Source organism: Gallinula chloropus (assembly GCF_964237585.1).
Source record: "Gallinula chloropus genome assembly, chromosome: 20".
NCBI classification, from domain to species: domain Eukaryota; kingdom Metazoa; phylum Chordata; class Aves; order Gruiformes; family Rallidae; genus Gallinula; species Gallinula chloropus.
The window spans coordinates 10,974,531-10,989,891 of NC_140105.1; the positions used below are offsets into that span (position 1 = coordinate 10,974,531).

Consider the following 15,361-nt stretch of genomic DNA (forward strand, 5'->3'; position numbering starts at 1 on the left):
TCCTGGGCATTACTGTAACGTGAAATCATTGGAACTCACTGAGATCGAAAGGTTTTGGAGTTGCTTCACATCCCTCACTTTTACCATACAAGTCATACATGGGGAAATGACTATTTTTCTTCCAGTATTTCATGTACCAGGCAGCTGAGGGACCTGGTGGCTTAGCAGCAGCACAGGAACAAAGGAAGGAGAGTTTTCAAAAATGAAAAGGCTTGAGGAGTGGTGGAACTTCAACTGTGCCGATCGCATTGATTTCCACTGGAGAGCAGTAGAGCTTTGCACTATTGTTTTCTCTCATTTGGACTGATTCTAAGAGAGAACTGTGCTCTAAATGCATGTTCTGTGTTGGCATTTTATATAGGAAGCTAGTGGGTCTGCGCAGGAATGACAAAGAAAAGACATCAACCCTGTATATTGGATTTTCATGTGAGTTCTGTTTAGATATCGCCCTTCTGAGCTAACATTTAACATTGCACATCCAAGACATAGGCAGTTAAGATACAAATTTATTTATAAATGCAGCAAAAAGAAAGAGAAGCTGTTTGCCTTGTAATTATGAAAAAAACCCACAAAACATCATTTTAGCTAAAAATTAAAAAGACACAATCTGCACTTTCCTACTCACCTCTCCTCAAATAAATTTACATTTAAATTATTGGAAATGATCCCTGTGGAATGTTTTCTTTTCATATTTGTCTTTAGCTGTTGTCCACTGAGGAAAAAAAATGCATCTTCTTCATGTTTGGCTGCTGTCTGCCATGGGTTACAGCCTTTGCTTGATGTGGGCATGCTGAGGGAAGCTCTGTTTGGGAATTTCTCTCTCCTTTTAGGTCATGCCTAGTTTCCCATCTGCCTCAGTCACTGGCATTGCAGCAGGCACTGAGAACCTTTGGGGTGGGGGGTTATCAGCTCGTGGGGGGTTACTGAGCCAGAATAAATCTTGTAGGCAGGCTGCAGACAGCCCAAATTGAGAGGTGACTCCGTTCTGCTCTGGGGACAAGGCTGGCAGGCACTGCAGCAGGCTTTTAACCTAGCCCTCACCACGTTACTGCTGCACAGTGCTGTTATGTGCCAGGACAGCTCCAGGCAGCTGCATGTCACTGTGAGGACAGGAGTACCAATCATCCCGAGCTGTGGCAGAGATCCTTCACCCACGTGGAGTTTTACAGCTGTTGCCATCGTACTTGGCAAATGGCACAAACACATGAGCTCAAGGAGGTGCGTTCTGACAGACGGCAAAAATGGGTCAAGGTGCCTGCTGAGAGCCTCTGAGGGATGGGGGCTCTGAGGATGTGCTATTTTTATCCTGTTTCTATTAGCAGAATTGATAGCTGTGGTTTTTCTTTCACAGCTGGAGCGAGCCCAGCACAGAACAGCCAGGCTCTTGCTGCTGGAGTCACAATCAGACTGATGAGTACAGGTAGAAGCGGGTTGTTTGGGCTCCTGTTCTATTTCTAGTCACCTGGGGGGGTTCTAACATGAATAAATGAAGTGTTTAAAAAGATGAACATTAGAAAAATTACCTGGGAGCCAAGCTTAGAGTGGCATAAAAATGTATCTTATTGACAGTCTTATTATCATTATGATCATGTTTTATGAAGTGCACCTTGCAGGTAATGTAAGATCAGAAACTTGGGGATGGATTCAAAATAGGAAAAGTTATGGAATTGTATCCTAGTTGCTTCCCAGGAGATGAAGAGACTTTGATGACCTATTAACTTAATAAACCAATCAAGTGTATGAAACAGCACAAAATATACCTGATAGTATTGTCCTTGTAGCTTGAAAACAGTGGCTGTCTGTGCTAACCACTGGAGTAAAATGCAATTCACACTCCTGGGGGAAGAAGTGCCTGAAAAAGAAATCAGTTTATCGGATAATAAGAAAAATTCTATTCCCTATCCCCAGAAAGAAAGGTTTATTAGAAGGTAAAATTTACCAGGGAAGAAAATTGGCCTCTGAATCGATATGGGGTGAGAAGAGCTTAGCTGGGACTTGACCCAGAGGAAGAAATTGTTGTAATTCTTAGTTCTGAGGTGCTTGGTGTAACAGAAATCAAGCTGGAAACAGCTGGATGGTAGCAATACTTGGCTAAATGAAGGGCAGTGTAGCCATGAGCAACACAACGTGTCAGACTTGGGAAGTGGGCAGCCCAAAGTGAGTCCAGGTGAGAACTCCCCAGGAATTCTGACCAGGACAGGTACAGGTTGTTAGATGAGATCATGACAACACGGACCTGGTACCACCCACCCCCTGCCCTCTGCCACCTCTCATAGGTTTAAATCCTCCCGAGGTTTGGAGACATTCAGTGTCAAGTTTTTTGCCCCAGGCCTGCTTTAAAGACCTCTGCTGGTTTTAAGCAGTGTGTACACGGCTTGAGCTCAGTAATTACACTTGGTTCACTCACTGAGGACTTTGAAAGGTGTCTTCTCTTCCCATCACCAGTCTGGTTTTAGGAAACTCTTTGTCTAGACTGTCTACTTCTTTTTTGCCTTTTAGGCACACATGTAATTCTCCATCTAATTTAGTCATTTTGGTAAAATTTTCATCCCACAGAAAAGCTGCTCGTTTCTACACTAAAAATAACAAGGGAGCATGCTTCTGTGCTGTTCCTGTACAATATAATGCACAACAAGCTCAGCTAATCATGGATTAATCTCAAAAGTGACAAAGATGACCCTTATTTAATGAGGTTAAAAGACTTGGCAAAGATCACGGAGCAGATCCATGGTAAAGCTGTGCCTAGTGCTTGCCCACCTTATGGTGAGGCCTAAGCTTTAATCAGTGCATGACATAGTTTTAACAAAGCTGTAAATAGATGGCCTGTTGCTGCTTTTGAGAAAAGATTTCTCTAAACATCTTGTTTCTGGAGATCTTTGTTCTATTTTTAATTATTCTTTTGCCTCTAGTGAGGACCACAGCACTGGAGTTTGTAGTAGTATTATGATTGATATTATCAGGGGAATACTCAGGAGCTCCTAAGTCCACAGTAACTCCAGGGGGCACTTGCTGGAATGGACAGTGCTGTGTCTGCTTTAGACATCTTTCATTAAAGCAGAGACCTTGGGAAAATGATCACATCATAGCGTGGGAAAAAACCCCAAAGAGCCCTGCATAGTGGTTAATAGGGTGTTGGAACAGATGCTGATGGCAGCTCCAGGTTCTCCCACCCAAACTACAGGTAAGACATGGATGTGTGACGACCTGTAGCACAGAAAAGGGATCCTGAGTGGAGCAATCTACACTGTCAGAAAGCTGGACTTCTCCCCGGTGAGCAGCAGCGAAGTCCTGCCCTGAGGGAAGTGAAATCCACCTCACTCTGCTTTCAAGGAGAGCCAGGGAGCAGAGCCCAGGAACTTCACCCCAGTTTGAGAGATAAACCCCAGACAGGCACGGATCCCTCTCAGCAGGACATGCTGAGCAGGCAGGAACTTGGGCGTCCACAGGCGTTATCCTCACATCTCTCAGGGGAAATAGGATGCTCGAGGCCAAACAGTCAGAGGGGCGAACTGTCGAGGCTTGGAGATCTAAAACAGTACAACCAGCACAAAATAGCGGCCACCTTTACAGGGGAGACTCCCGGGCATCCCCGCTGGGGATAACCTGGGAAGAGAAGGGCAGCGGCTGGGGGTGCGAGCCGAACGCGACCCCCCCAGCTCAGCGCGGAGGCGGCTGAGCCGCGGTGCGGGGGCCGCAGGCGGTGACGGGTCGGGGGAGAGGCCCGGGGGGGCACGGATGGGCACACGGAAGGCAGCCCCGTTAGCGGGCGGGGCGAAGGTGCGGGCTGCCGCCGCCCGGCAGCTCCGGTGAGGGAGGGGTGCCCGGGCCGGGGGTGCCCCAGCCGGGGGGCTGGGGCGGCAGCTCCCGGAACCACCGCCCCCTGCAGGCGGGAGGCCGCGCTGTCGCCATGGCAACCGGCCGCCCCGAGCCGCGGCCCCGGTGGCCCGCGGGGGCGGCTTAGGGCTAAGCCGCGGCTGGGGCGGCAGCGGCCGCCGCCGCCGGCCGCCAGAGCCAGCCGGGGCCGCCAGCAGGTGAGGTGAGACGGGCCGGGCCGGGCCGGCTGCCGGGGGGCGCGGGGCCGTGCTGGGGAGAACGGGGAGCGGCGGCAGGGAGGGCGTCGGGGACCCCCCGTCTCCGCGTGCCGGCGGGAGAGGCTTCCCCGCCTCGCCTCCCCCCAGCGCGGGCAGGGGCTGCACCCCGGCCCGTTACACCGCTGACCTGGTGCCGCCCCCCGCAGCCTCCCGTGTGCCCGCGGGCACCTGCACCCGCGGAACGGTGCTGGGCCCCGGCAGCCCGCAGCGCCGCTTTACCGATGGGAACGGTGCACATGGCTTTGTCCAACCTACGGAGCCCTAAAGCGCAGGCAGCCGCCTCTCGGGCGGCACTTGGCGGGGCACCAGCCAGTCCTCCTTCCCCTTCGTGCCACTCAGAGCACCTCCGACCGTAAGGTTCGCTCGTTCCCATGTCTGCACCCTGTGAAACCCGCGGGCAGCGGCAGAGCTGCGGAACCAGCGCCGACCGCGGCTTAATGACCTTCAGATGTGGCCGATTTAATGATGATAATAGCTGTGTTACACGCAGTACAGGGCTGTGGTTGCACGTGGCTGCCGGCCCTGGAGTGATGCCTTCTCTTCCCTTCCTCCTAGGACCATGGCTTCCATCTCTGAGCGCACCTTCATCGCCATCAAGCCCGACGGAGTCCAGCGGGGGCTGGTGGGAGAGATCATCAAGCGGTTCGAGCAGAAAGGATTCAAACTGGTGGCCCTGAAGTTAATACACGTGAGCTTTCCTCGGTTCTACTGCAGCCCTAGAGCAGAGCAGCGTGCTCTAGTGAGGAATGCAGCCTTCAAAACAACCAAACCTGAAATTATGAGAAGTCTTTGGATATGCTGGAAAAGTTCCAATTCCCATCCCTGGCTCAGTGCCTTAGACATGCTAATCATGCTAATTTTAGTAACTTGATGTCCTTAGTCTGAAGAGAATATTCTTTTAGGTGCATCCTATATCTAACAAATATCTCCAGATACCTTTGACAAATCCAGGGGCACATAAGCTGTCTGCATGGGCAGAAGATACTTTTCTAAGTTCAGCTGTGGTTCCAGCAGGCAGTTCAAAGCCATACTGACCGAAAGCTCTTCTAGGAAGGTGTGAGAAATGGTGAATTTCCAAGTGCGTGCAAGTTTTAGGATTAATGATGCTCCCTGGCTAATCGCTGTGATTTCAGGATGCTCTTAAGTTCTTACTGTCAGCTTTTTTTGTTTGTCTGCTTTTTAATGCAGGCCTCTGAAGACCTTCTGAGAGAACACTACATCGACCTGAAAGACCGTCCGTTCTACGATGGCCTGGTGCAGTACATGCACTCTGGGCCTGTTGTAGCTATGGTGAGTTCTTGACAATGAAGCTTGGCTGAGAAACATGAACCATTTAAGTGTCTTACCAGCAGTAAGATTGTGTTACCTATTGCATTCTGTTTGAAAGGACTTACAACCCTAGATCCAAAGGCTGTAATTAGGAAGATGTGCTGTTAACATCTTTCTCTTTTTTTGTCTTTTTTTTCATCATCTTTCTCTCCAAGGAGTCAGTATGTGGAGGAGGGGGGCAGGGGTAGAGAGGGAACCAAAGCCAGGACCTTGAGCAACAGTGAACCTGCACAGAAACCCCACGATAGAATACTGTGTGTTAAGCAAACTGAAACATGATGGTGTGGAATATTTTTACTTCTAAGCTGTAATAACTTTGAAAATCTTTTTCACTAAGTTCATTAGAAGGGATTTTATCTTTTTAAATTTCATAGTGTATTTGTAAAATAGTTGAACCAGAGGTCTAGACCACAGAATCACAAGGTTGGAAAAGACCTTTAAGGTCATTGAGTCCAACCACTCCCATCCTATGCTAAACCATATCCCTAAGTACCTCACCTACCCTTTCTCTAAACACATCCAGGGATGGTGACTCAACCCCCTCCCTGGGCAGCCTGTTCCAGGTCCTGACAACTCTTTCAGTGAAGAATTTTTTCCTAACATCTAACTTGAACCTACCCTGGTGCAGCTTGAGGCCATTTCCCCTTGTCCTATCATCTCCCATCAGCAGATAGCTTTGCAAGGCTGATTACCATGCTGAGAGTTAAAATTGCTCTCTTCCCATCCTTGGGGAGGGAGAGGTATTGTGCAGAAGGGGAGAACTTCAGCAGAAGCTTCAAGAATCCAACAGAAACAATTGGAGGTAAAATCTGTCTTGCTATGGGGAATGTTCAGAAGGTACTTGTGCCACGATGGGCAGCACTGTGTAACTCACTGTGGAAGGGGTGATTAACTCTTGCTGCTTCATCTACTGCTAAGAATAATCTCAATGGAAATTTTTTTTTTCCCTTTTAAGGTGTGGGAAGGTCTTAACGTGATTAAGACTGGAAGGGTGATGCTGGGGGAAACTAATCCCTTCGATTCAAAGCCTGGCACTATTCGTGGTGACCTCTGTGTTCAAGTTGGAAGGTACATTTCTGAAACCATTCATACCATCCAAAGACACCACATGTCCAGTGGAGTGTCAGGATCTATCCTGACTCTGCTCCATCCTCCTCGGTCTCCTGCACGGAGCTGCCATTCCCTGTGCCCACACAACGTTACGATGGAGTTGTAGTCTTCTCCCTTGACAGAAACACTGAGTAAAGCTGGTGCTGCCTACTCCATGCCTACTGCTACTTTAGGGTTACTTACAACTTCTCCCTGCAACAGAGACCACTTCAAAAAGAGCAGCTTGCTTGGCTTTGGGGATTGTATTACTTGTTTATCCACCTTTCTCTTTTCCTAGGAACATCATTCATGGCAGTGATTCTGTGGAGAGTGCTGAGGCAGAGATCAATCTGTGGTTCACTCCTGAAGAGCTGGTTGATTACAGGAGCTGTGCTCACGAATGGATCTACGAGTAAAACCACACCAGGACCTGTTGATACCCTACTCTCTGTGAACAGCTGAGACCCTCTAGCTCTTCCCAAGTCCTTCGATTAACCGGTAGAAACCTGTCTCAGAAATCTGTGAGGTTGCTCTGTTGTGAATATTAAACATAGTCAGTACTTGCTGCTGCTTTGGGTAAAAGCTGTCAAGCTATAGATGGACTCATGCTCTTAAAAAGCTGCTTGGGGGGTGTGTGAGAGATACGACATTAAAACACAGGGTAGTAAAATGCTGGTTGCTAACGACACAGAGTGTGTGTGTTCTCCTGAAAGGCTTGTCAGTCAAAACTTGGGTGGGGGAGAAAGGGTTAAAATCTATTTGGCAAATGGCTTGGTGTCAAAGGTTAACTCACCAAGGCCTTAGGGGACAGCTGGTGTAGGTAAATACAGTGAGAGTGCCCAAAGGGTGAGGATTGAACTCAATATGGAGCGAATCCCCATGCCCAGCACAGCAACAGGAAGCAGCTTACTCACTTCTCCATGCCCATACACAGAGCGGAGCTGTGATTAAAATGAGACCTTCTCTCTCCATTGACACTGTTACAACTTGCTTTGTTCCCCCCCCCTCCCCAGGATTTATTTTTGAGGGAGGATTAATAGGCCAGGCTTTCTGAAATGCCCTTTTAATGTGAAAAGCAGATGGATGTGGGGACGGATGAGGGAGATCTACCTCCAGCCGCTTTAGCAGTCCTCTGACCCTGAGCAGAGCCACAGTGAGAGATGTTTGCTTTCCTGGCTCAACAGATGGTATTTTAGCTTTGTCCTTACCTGTGTCCTTTCCCTTTCAGTAGGAACTCCAGAGCAAGCTGTTCATGGGTGAGGTATTTCAGAATTGACTTTAGCATTACGTTTTATTTACTTAGCCATGTCAAGAAGTAACACTCAGTGTTTTTCAGTAGAAGTTTCTGCTTCTGTCAGAGGCATCTGTCAGCCTCTTGCAGAGATACTAACAGCAAATATCCTCTAGTTGTCCTGGAGGAGGAACAAGAAATGTGTTGGGGGCAATATTACGTGTTCATTCACCTCCAACACCGTTGTCATTGAAAGGCAGAAGTTTCATTGAATTATTTGCTCAAACTCCTAGATTTTTTCCTACAGTGAGTTCTTCTTTCAAATACTGAACTGCACAATGAATGCTGAATTCAACAGTGATGGTATTTTATGAAGATATCTAACTCCTAAGATAAATAGTTCAAAATAAAACCTGTACTGTTCCTTAAGCAAAATAAAAGGAAATTGTCATGATATTGTCTTAGATGTAATTAATGAGATTAAGGAGAGGGAACAAATTCCATAGATAACAAAGTGAAGGTGAGGTTGCTAGCTTCTCTTCTGAAGATACTCAGTGTTACAGATGATAATTAAGCTGATAATTAAGATGATAAAAAGCCCCTTCATGAGATGAGTAGCGTCTGGTTCCCTTTTTGCTTGAAGCAATACTCAGGATCTTGTTTTCTTGGTTTGCTCACTACAAAATAGAGAAATTGAGGGGATCTGGAGACACAGGGTCTGTCAGCAAGACATTGATTAGTGTTTTTAGTGCTTCAGGACCCCGAGGAAGTGCAGTCAGGCATCTCCAGGAGCAGAGCAACCCTCCCGCACACCTCAGCACGTCCAGCCCCGCCGAGGGGCAGTGGCCGGTCAGTAAGAGACCGACCGGCTATTTCGTCGGTGCTGCCTACGGGCGTGTCAGCTCAGGAAGAGGAAAGGTGCTTTGTACAGGGCAAAGCAGGAAGCATCAGTAGGTAAAACGTGACAGCCCCGCACCCAGGCCTGGTGAGGGCCCGGCCCCGGGGAGCGGGGAGCTCTCCATCGGCGCCTCGACACTCCGCAGCTTCACCTCCCCGTATCCCACAGAGCCCCGGCGGGAAGCGGCCGTGAGCCGCGCCGCCTTAGCGGGAGCAGCCTTCGCTCAGGGGCCGGAGAAGCAGCTCCGAGAGCAGCGAGGCTCCCTCGAGTGCAGCACCGCTCCGTGCGCCGAGGCGGTGGAGGAGACCAGTGCCGCCGGCCGCTCGGCACGGCCCGGCCCGGCCCACAGCTGCCCCCGCCCGGGCGCGGAGGGAGCGCAGCGGCCCCCGCCAGCCCGAGCAGCAGCACAGACCGACCGGCCCGCCCCGGTCCGGCCCGGCAGAGCGGGCTGGCACCGAAGCGAGCCGCCAGCCCCGCCAGGCCCGCCTCCAAGCGCCGCAGGCCGGGCGGCTCCGCCTCTCCGCAGGGCGGGGGATCCGGCCACCGCCCGCCTTGCCTTCCTCCTCTTTCTTCAGCGGCTGCGGTGCGGGAAGCAGCGGGAGCTCCGGCGAGGTGAGCCCAGGGCCGGGTAACCCACCCCCACCACCCCCCCCGACAGCGGCCGGCTCCGCGCGGAGGGGCCGAGGGGGCGCGGGTCGCGCCAGCGGCGGAGGGGCCGCCTCAGCCCCGGGCGCGGCCGGCGGAGGGTCGGGGCGGGAGCGGGGAGGCCCCGGTGCCGCGTGGGCCCGGCCGGGCGCCGCCATGGCGGCGGGGGGGTGGGGAGCGCCGGCTCCCTCCGACCTTGAGGGCGGCACCGGCGGGCGGCGGTGCCGGGCCTGAGCCGTGCGTGTCCCTCTGCCCCGCAGCGCGATGGCGGCCAACAGCGAGCGCACCTTCATCGCCATCAAGCCCGACGGCGTCCAGCGGGGGCTGGTGGGAGAGATCATCAAGCGGTTCGAGCAGAAGGGCTTCCGGCTGGTGGCCATGAAGTTCGTGCTCGTAAGTCTCCGCACCGGCACTCGCCCCCGCGGCGCTGGGGAAGCGCCTTTCCCGCGGCCGGAGCCGCCCCCGGGCGAAGCGCTGCAGCGCGGGGCCGCCGGGCCCGGCTGCCGCCCGGGAGCGCGGCCCGGTGATGAGCGAAGGCGGCCGGCTCAGATGGCGCCGGGCAGGCGAGGAGAGGGAGCTGAAGTGACCTTGACTGAAGGGGGTGGGGTGCCATCCATCCATCTCCCCGCTGCTTGCTGCGGAGGGCGGCTGCAGCGAGGAGTTTTGACAGCTCCCAGCCCTGACGCTGCTGCAGAGGCAGCTGGGGGTGGGGGGTGGTGGTGGTGCAGATCTCCTTTCTCTGTACAGCCCGACCCCCCCACAGCCCTGCAACGTCACTTGGTACCGTCAGTGACCCCCGAGCCCGGGCAGGAGCTGTGGTGCTACAGAGTAACTCCTCTGGGGGTGGGGAGGAGACAGGAAAGTGATGGTTATGGTTACACCTGTCCTTTTAAAGGCCTCTGAAGAGCTCCTCAAACAACATTACATTGACCTGAAAGACCGACCATTCTACCCCGGTTTGGTGAAGTACATGAACTCCGGACCTGTCGTGGCCATGGTAAGCAGCTGGAGGTCACTTCCCAGCTTCTCTCGTCACTAGATCGGTCTTGCTCAGTAAATGATTTTAAAATACTCAGGTACACTGCGTAGGAAACACTTTACCAAACTACCCAGTGCTGATAGTGGCAAAAGAAAACCAAAATGAAAGTCAAGACGGTCAAGTAAGAAGCTGCCATTAATTAACACAGAAAGTGTGTGTGTGTAGAAGGTGTATTGAAGTGCTGAGCATGGACTGAGCAGGATCCCTGGCAGTCAGGCGTTTCTGCATCAAAGGTTCTTCTGGATTGAGTGGGGGAGGGCACCCCATCCTCTGTGTCATTCTTGTTTATGCTGCCCCACTGACACCAGAGGGGGCTGCAGAAAGGCAGAGCAGGAGTTAATGCTGAGGCTTGGCAAAGCCTTCCCCAGCGTGACAGCAGCACCAGTCCTGATACAAATCCCTCAGGGTCCTGGGGGCTTTACCCAGTCTCTCCAGGCCTAAGAGGATCGAGGTGGGAGTGATTTTTTTCCAGTGGTGGGGCCTGTTTCTTTACAGAGTGGAAATGACTAGTAAGGATTACTCTTCAGTATAAGCATGGGTTAAGATTTGTTTGTCTTTTATTCTTTAAGGTGTGGGAAGGACTCAACGTGGTTAAAACCGGGAGAGTGATGCTAGGGGAGACAAACCCTGCAGACTCTAAGCCTGGGACTATCCGTGGTGACTTCTGCATTCAAGTAGGAAGGTTTGTGCTCAGTTTATTTTCAATTGAGGTTCAACACTCAACGCTGGTGGTCTTTCAGTCTAGGAAGTCAAAATAGGAGGTAGCTGAGCCTCATTTGACCGTGTTTTATTTGCAGGTCACAACCCATAACTGCTGGATAAGGAAATGGCTTGGTACAAAACTCATTTTTTGGGCATAACAGCTACAGACCAGAGCGTCCTGTAAGATCAGTTGGTGACACTGGCTGTTGTAGTGAAGTAGCCCTGCTCACCCCTGCCAGGCTGGCTTTGCTCTTAGAGGGGGCGGGGGGTATTGAACTGTTGCACTGAAATAGTGTCTCGCAGCTCTAGATGCTTCATCCAAGGGTTTTTTTTGCATATGGAGAATTAGGCTGCTGCAAGTGTTGCTTGGTAACGAAGCAACTTGTGTGTCTCCTTCCACAGGAACATCATCCACGGCAGTGACTCCGTGGAGAGTGCACAGAAGGAGATCAACCTGTGGTTCAAACCCTCAGAGCTCGTTGACTTCAAGTCTTGTGCACACGACTGGATCTATGAGTGAAACGAGTTTCCACAATGAATTGTGCCTTCTTGACATCATCTCATTCCAGCTATTGGCCTGGGAGCAATTAGCACCATGGGTATCTTAGTCGTTTTTCAGCCCCGTGAAATAAATGGATGATACAAACTAAAGCCTTGTGGTGCCTTCACTGCAACAGACCCCTGGGTTCAGATGTTCTGAGTCACTGTACTCCTGGGTGCAACATTCTCCTCCTGCAGTGGGGACAGTTAGTGGCAGCTCCTCCGGACAGGCAGATCAAGAGTCAAAATTCTGTTCTTCACAAACTTGCCTCAGACTCACAGAAAAGGGCTAGAAAAGGCCTTCAGGATCATTAAGTCCAACAGTTCCTGTCCTCTACTATCTCTAAGTACCTCATCTACCTGTCTGTTAAATACAGCCAGGTTCAGTAACCCAACTCCCTCCCTGGGCAGCCTGTTCCACATCCTAACAACTCTTTCAGGGAAGAACTTCATCCTAACAGCTGATCTGACCCTTCCCTGGAGCAGCCTGAGGCCATTTCCCCTTGTCCCATCTCCTGTCACCTGGCTGAAGGGAGCATCGCCCACCTCTCTACACCCTCTGGCCATTGTAGGCAGTGATAAGGTCTCCCCTCAGCCTCCTCTTCTCCAGGCTGAACACCCCCCAGCTCCCTCAGCTGCTCCTCATAGGATTTGCCCTCCAGCCCCTTCCCCAGCCTTGCTGCCCTTCTCTGGGCACGTTCAGTACCCTCGAAAGCTACCAAAGCAGAGGGCAGCCGCAGGGCAGAGGGAGCTGGAGGCAGGCTTGGGCTACTGCCAGCACAGCACAGCTCACCCAGAAGAAAAATGTGACACCACCTCTTCCCCTCCCTGCACATCTATTAATACCCAACATGAAATACATGACCAAGTGCAAAGCTTGCTCCCTCTTAAACGTTGATCTAATGCCACCTTCTGGTGCGTGTTCCTTGTGCTCAGGCTGACAGCCCTGGTTCCTGACAACATTCAGGTTTCACAAATCATGGAGTTCTCTTTAAAGTCTGTGTGACCTTTGGAACAAGCTGGAACGCCAAGCAATGCCTTCCCAACAGACCCACCACTCTGCAGAAAGAGACTTTTTATCATTTTTATTTTGTGTAAAAAAGGCAAATTTAGTGAATTATTTTCATCTTGTACACAAAGTTATAATTTTAATGCTTTTCACATCCATGCTGAAAATCTGCAGTCTCGTAAAAATGAAAAGTAACATTAATTTCTCCAAAAGCGTTTTTCACTTCGGTATGTACACTGCATGAGAAAGCTTTAAACGGGCTCTCTCACCGACCACACAAATTACCAAGAAAATAAAAGATTAAATTTGTACAGATATCGATCTATATATCAAATACATACAGAAAGATGTAAAAACCCTATTGGTTTCACCTTGATTCCCGCCCCAACGTTTTCCCCCGGGGCCAAAGCTGATGCCTTTTTTTTTTTTTTGTAGAAATGGCTGTGGCTTTTTTGTTTTAAATATGAAAATTAAAAGAAAGAAAGAAAAAATTCAGTTTAAATCACAGTTTTTCAAAATCCCTTCCCAATAAAGGATTGTTTACCAAATATATTAGCACCATCGTACAAATATTGACGGGAGAGGGTATTCACATCACAGAAAAACAACAAGAAGAAAACAAACAAACACTGAAACCCGTGTTAGTATCCGTAGAACAAGGAACTGGTAACTGCTTTAGCTTTCCTCCGATGCAGCAAGGAAAAGGTTAAAGAGTTGGTTTCTTTAAACTAACAGAAAAATCCAAGATCAGCAGAAACCTCTTGAGCAGTAGGAGAAGGGCAGCCGCAGAGTGAGGGACGCCCCTCGCGCTACCGCACGGCTACGTAATCCCACTCTGCCAAACACTGACATTAGTCTGACCCTGTTGAAGATTTCAGGTGTCCAAAACACTTTGCTGCTCTTTCAGCCACGGACCCTGGCTCAGAGTACAGCGAAGAGAAACCCCCTCGAGCCCTGTTACTAACCAGCGCTTTCCAAACACAGCGAAGCTACAGACACCCTTGCTGAAGCCTTGCTACAGGCACTGCAGCAAAGAGGTGACCTCCTCTTTGATGAGACCATTCCCTCAATTAGATTTGCTCAGATTTTCCTTCTCCCTAAGCAAGGGGCTTCAGTTAGTTCTTGATGTGGTTTGCTGGGGACACATCTCACTGCACCGGAGAGCTACACAATGTCGGTCCGTTTTGAATGTAGAAACAGGAGAGAAATTTCACCCATAAATCTCAGCACCCAACTCACACCAAAGTCACACGTGGAGCCCAGAACACAAGTCAGCTCCCATACCTTAGTGTTTAATAAATGCCTCTTTCAACAGGACATTATGAAGACTGACAGATTCCAAACCTGATTCTTGCATCTCTCCCATGCAGGAGGTGTGCAACTTCAGTGCTCACTACTTTCCCTCCCCACGTTTGAAGGCAGTAACTCAAAAATCAGGTGCTTCCCAGTGACTGGGAAACCCAGGTCTGAGCCTGGGCAATGCAGAGAACCCCAAGGTTTCAGGCCCTGGCATCACACCTTGCTCCCCACTAGCACAAATTTTCACATTATGGAACACAAATGAATGCAACAGTTTTTCTACTGAAGCCAGAAGTAAGTAGAAGAGATAAAGGTTGTGCCAACCTTGTTCCAGCTGCCTGGGACAATCTGCAAGTTGCTGCATTAAAAAAAAAAAATAAAAATCAATCAATAGTGATGTACTTACCCAAGCAAATCAACGCTCCCAGAGCTGGGCTGTACAGCAGGGTAAACAGAGAACATGACAAAGACAAATCAAGGCTCAAAGTGTGATTACAATGGTCTCTAATCCTACTTCTCCAATCCAGGCTGCTCAAAAGAAACATCATGGGTTGGGTCAGAATCTGAGAGGACATTTGAAGTCTACCAAGCCTGACAAAGTCCTTTCCACGGCTGTTTGAGAGCTAAAATGTCTTCACACCCTGAAGGTACAGACACTTACAGTTGGATTCTGTCAATATAAGAAGCTGTTGTTAGAAAGGGGTGGTTATTTAGGAAATTTCACCAGTAAGGGAGAAAAGATTTCCAGACATTCCTACACTATACAGGACTTGTTTTTACTTCCAGTAGTAAATACAAAACTTTACATAATTAACCCCTCTTGCATAGAATGAGGTAAACCTGTGCATATTACCAATACTATGTACCCAAAGTTAGAGCAATGTTTTAGAAAATAATCAAATTGCTGGTTTTCAACTTTCTATGCACTTTTTCTTTTTAAGCTCAAATAACAATGTACAAAAACGGTCTCCTGGGGCTCTGGGGGTCGTTATCCTTAAAGGATTTCTTAGGCTGTAGGAACACAGATGGTAATTTTTATTTTTTTTAAGCCCTAATCTATGGTCAAGAGTCAGATGATCACTGTACTGCTCTGAAGGGGACCCAGAAGCACTTATAGAACATATGCAGTTAATTCCTGAGAGTTTAGTTAATGAACCTTACTGGTAAAAGCTAAAGCTCTTGATGCACCTTTTTCCAGTCACAGCTCTGCAGGGCTGATTAACCAGTTTACTAATCAACTCCACTAAGGACATCATTTACAAAAAAGAACAAAGTTTAAAAAAACAGAAGGATGAACTCCATGGTGTAAGAGCTCACACTAAAATACTTCATCTTTTACTGGTTGTAATTGTCACGCTTTTACACGACTTTTGCCTTTAAAAATCCCCAACAGTGAAGCTGGTGGGCTAATGGGATGCTTGACATGAGATACAAGGAGGATTCCAAGCAACACACACATCCAGTTTAGGAATTCTGTAGCAGACAGTGT

The 15,361-nt window shown here is 49.7% G+C and overlaps 2 protein-coding genes across 2 annotated transcripts; both read left to right on the plus strand.

Annotated features, from left to right (window-relative positions):
- The first annotated feature begins 375 nt into the window (after positions 1-375).
- LOC311199305 (nucleoside diphosphate kinase A-like) lies at positions 376-6,960 on the plus strand. Its single transcript, XM_084273378.1, has 6 exons — positions 376-426; positions 1,352-1,420; positions 4,647-4,779; positions 5,280-5,381; positions 6,376-6,488; positions 6,808-6,960. Exons 3-6 carry the CDS (start codon positions 4,651-4,653, stop codon positions 6,923-6,925), a joined length of 462 nt encoding a protein of 153 aa, XP_084129504.1. The 5' UTR covers positions 376-426; positions 1,352-1,420; positions 4,647-4,650; the 3' UTR covers positions 6,926-6,960.
- Positions 6,961-9,093: 2,133 nt separating this feature from the next.
- LOC311199304 (nucleoside diphosphate kinase) lies at positions 9,094-11,675 on the plus strand. The gene is made up of 5 exons (XM_084273377.1): positions 9,094-9,250; positions 9,544-9,676; positions 10,179-10,280; positions 10,892-11,004; positions 11,427-11,675. The coding sequence occupies exons 2-5, from the start codon at positions 9,548-9,550 to the stop codon at positions 11,542-11,544; spliced, it is 462 nt and encodes a 153-aa protein (XP_084129503.1). The 5' UTR covers positions 9,094-9,250; positions 9,544-9,547; the 3' UTR covers positions 11,545-11,675.
- The last annotated feature ends 3,686 nt before the right edge of the window (positions 11,676-15,361 follow it).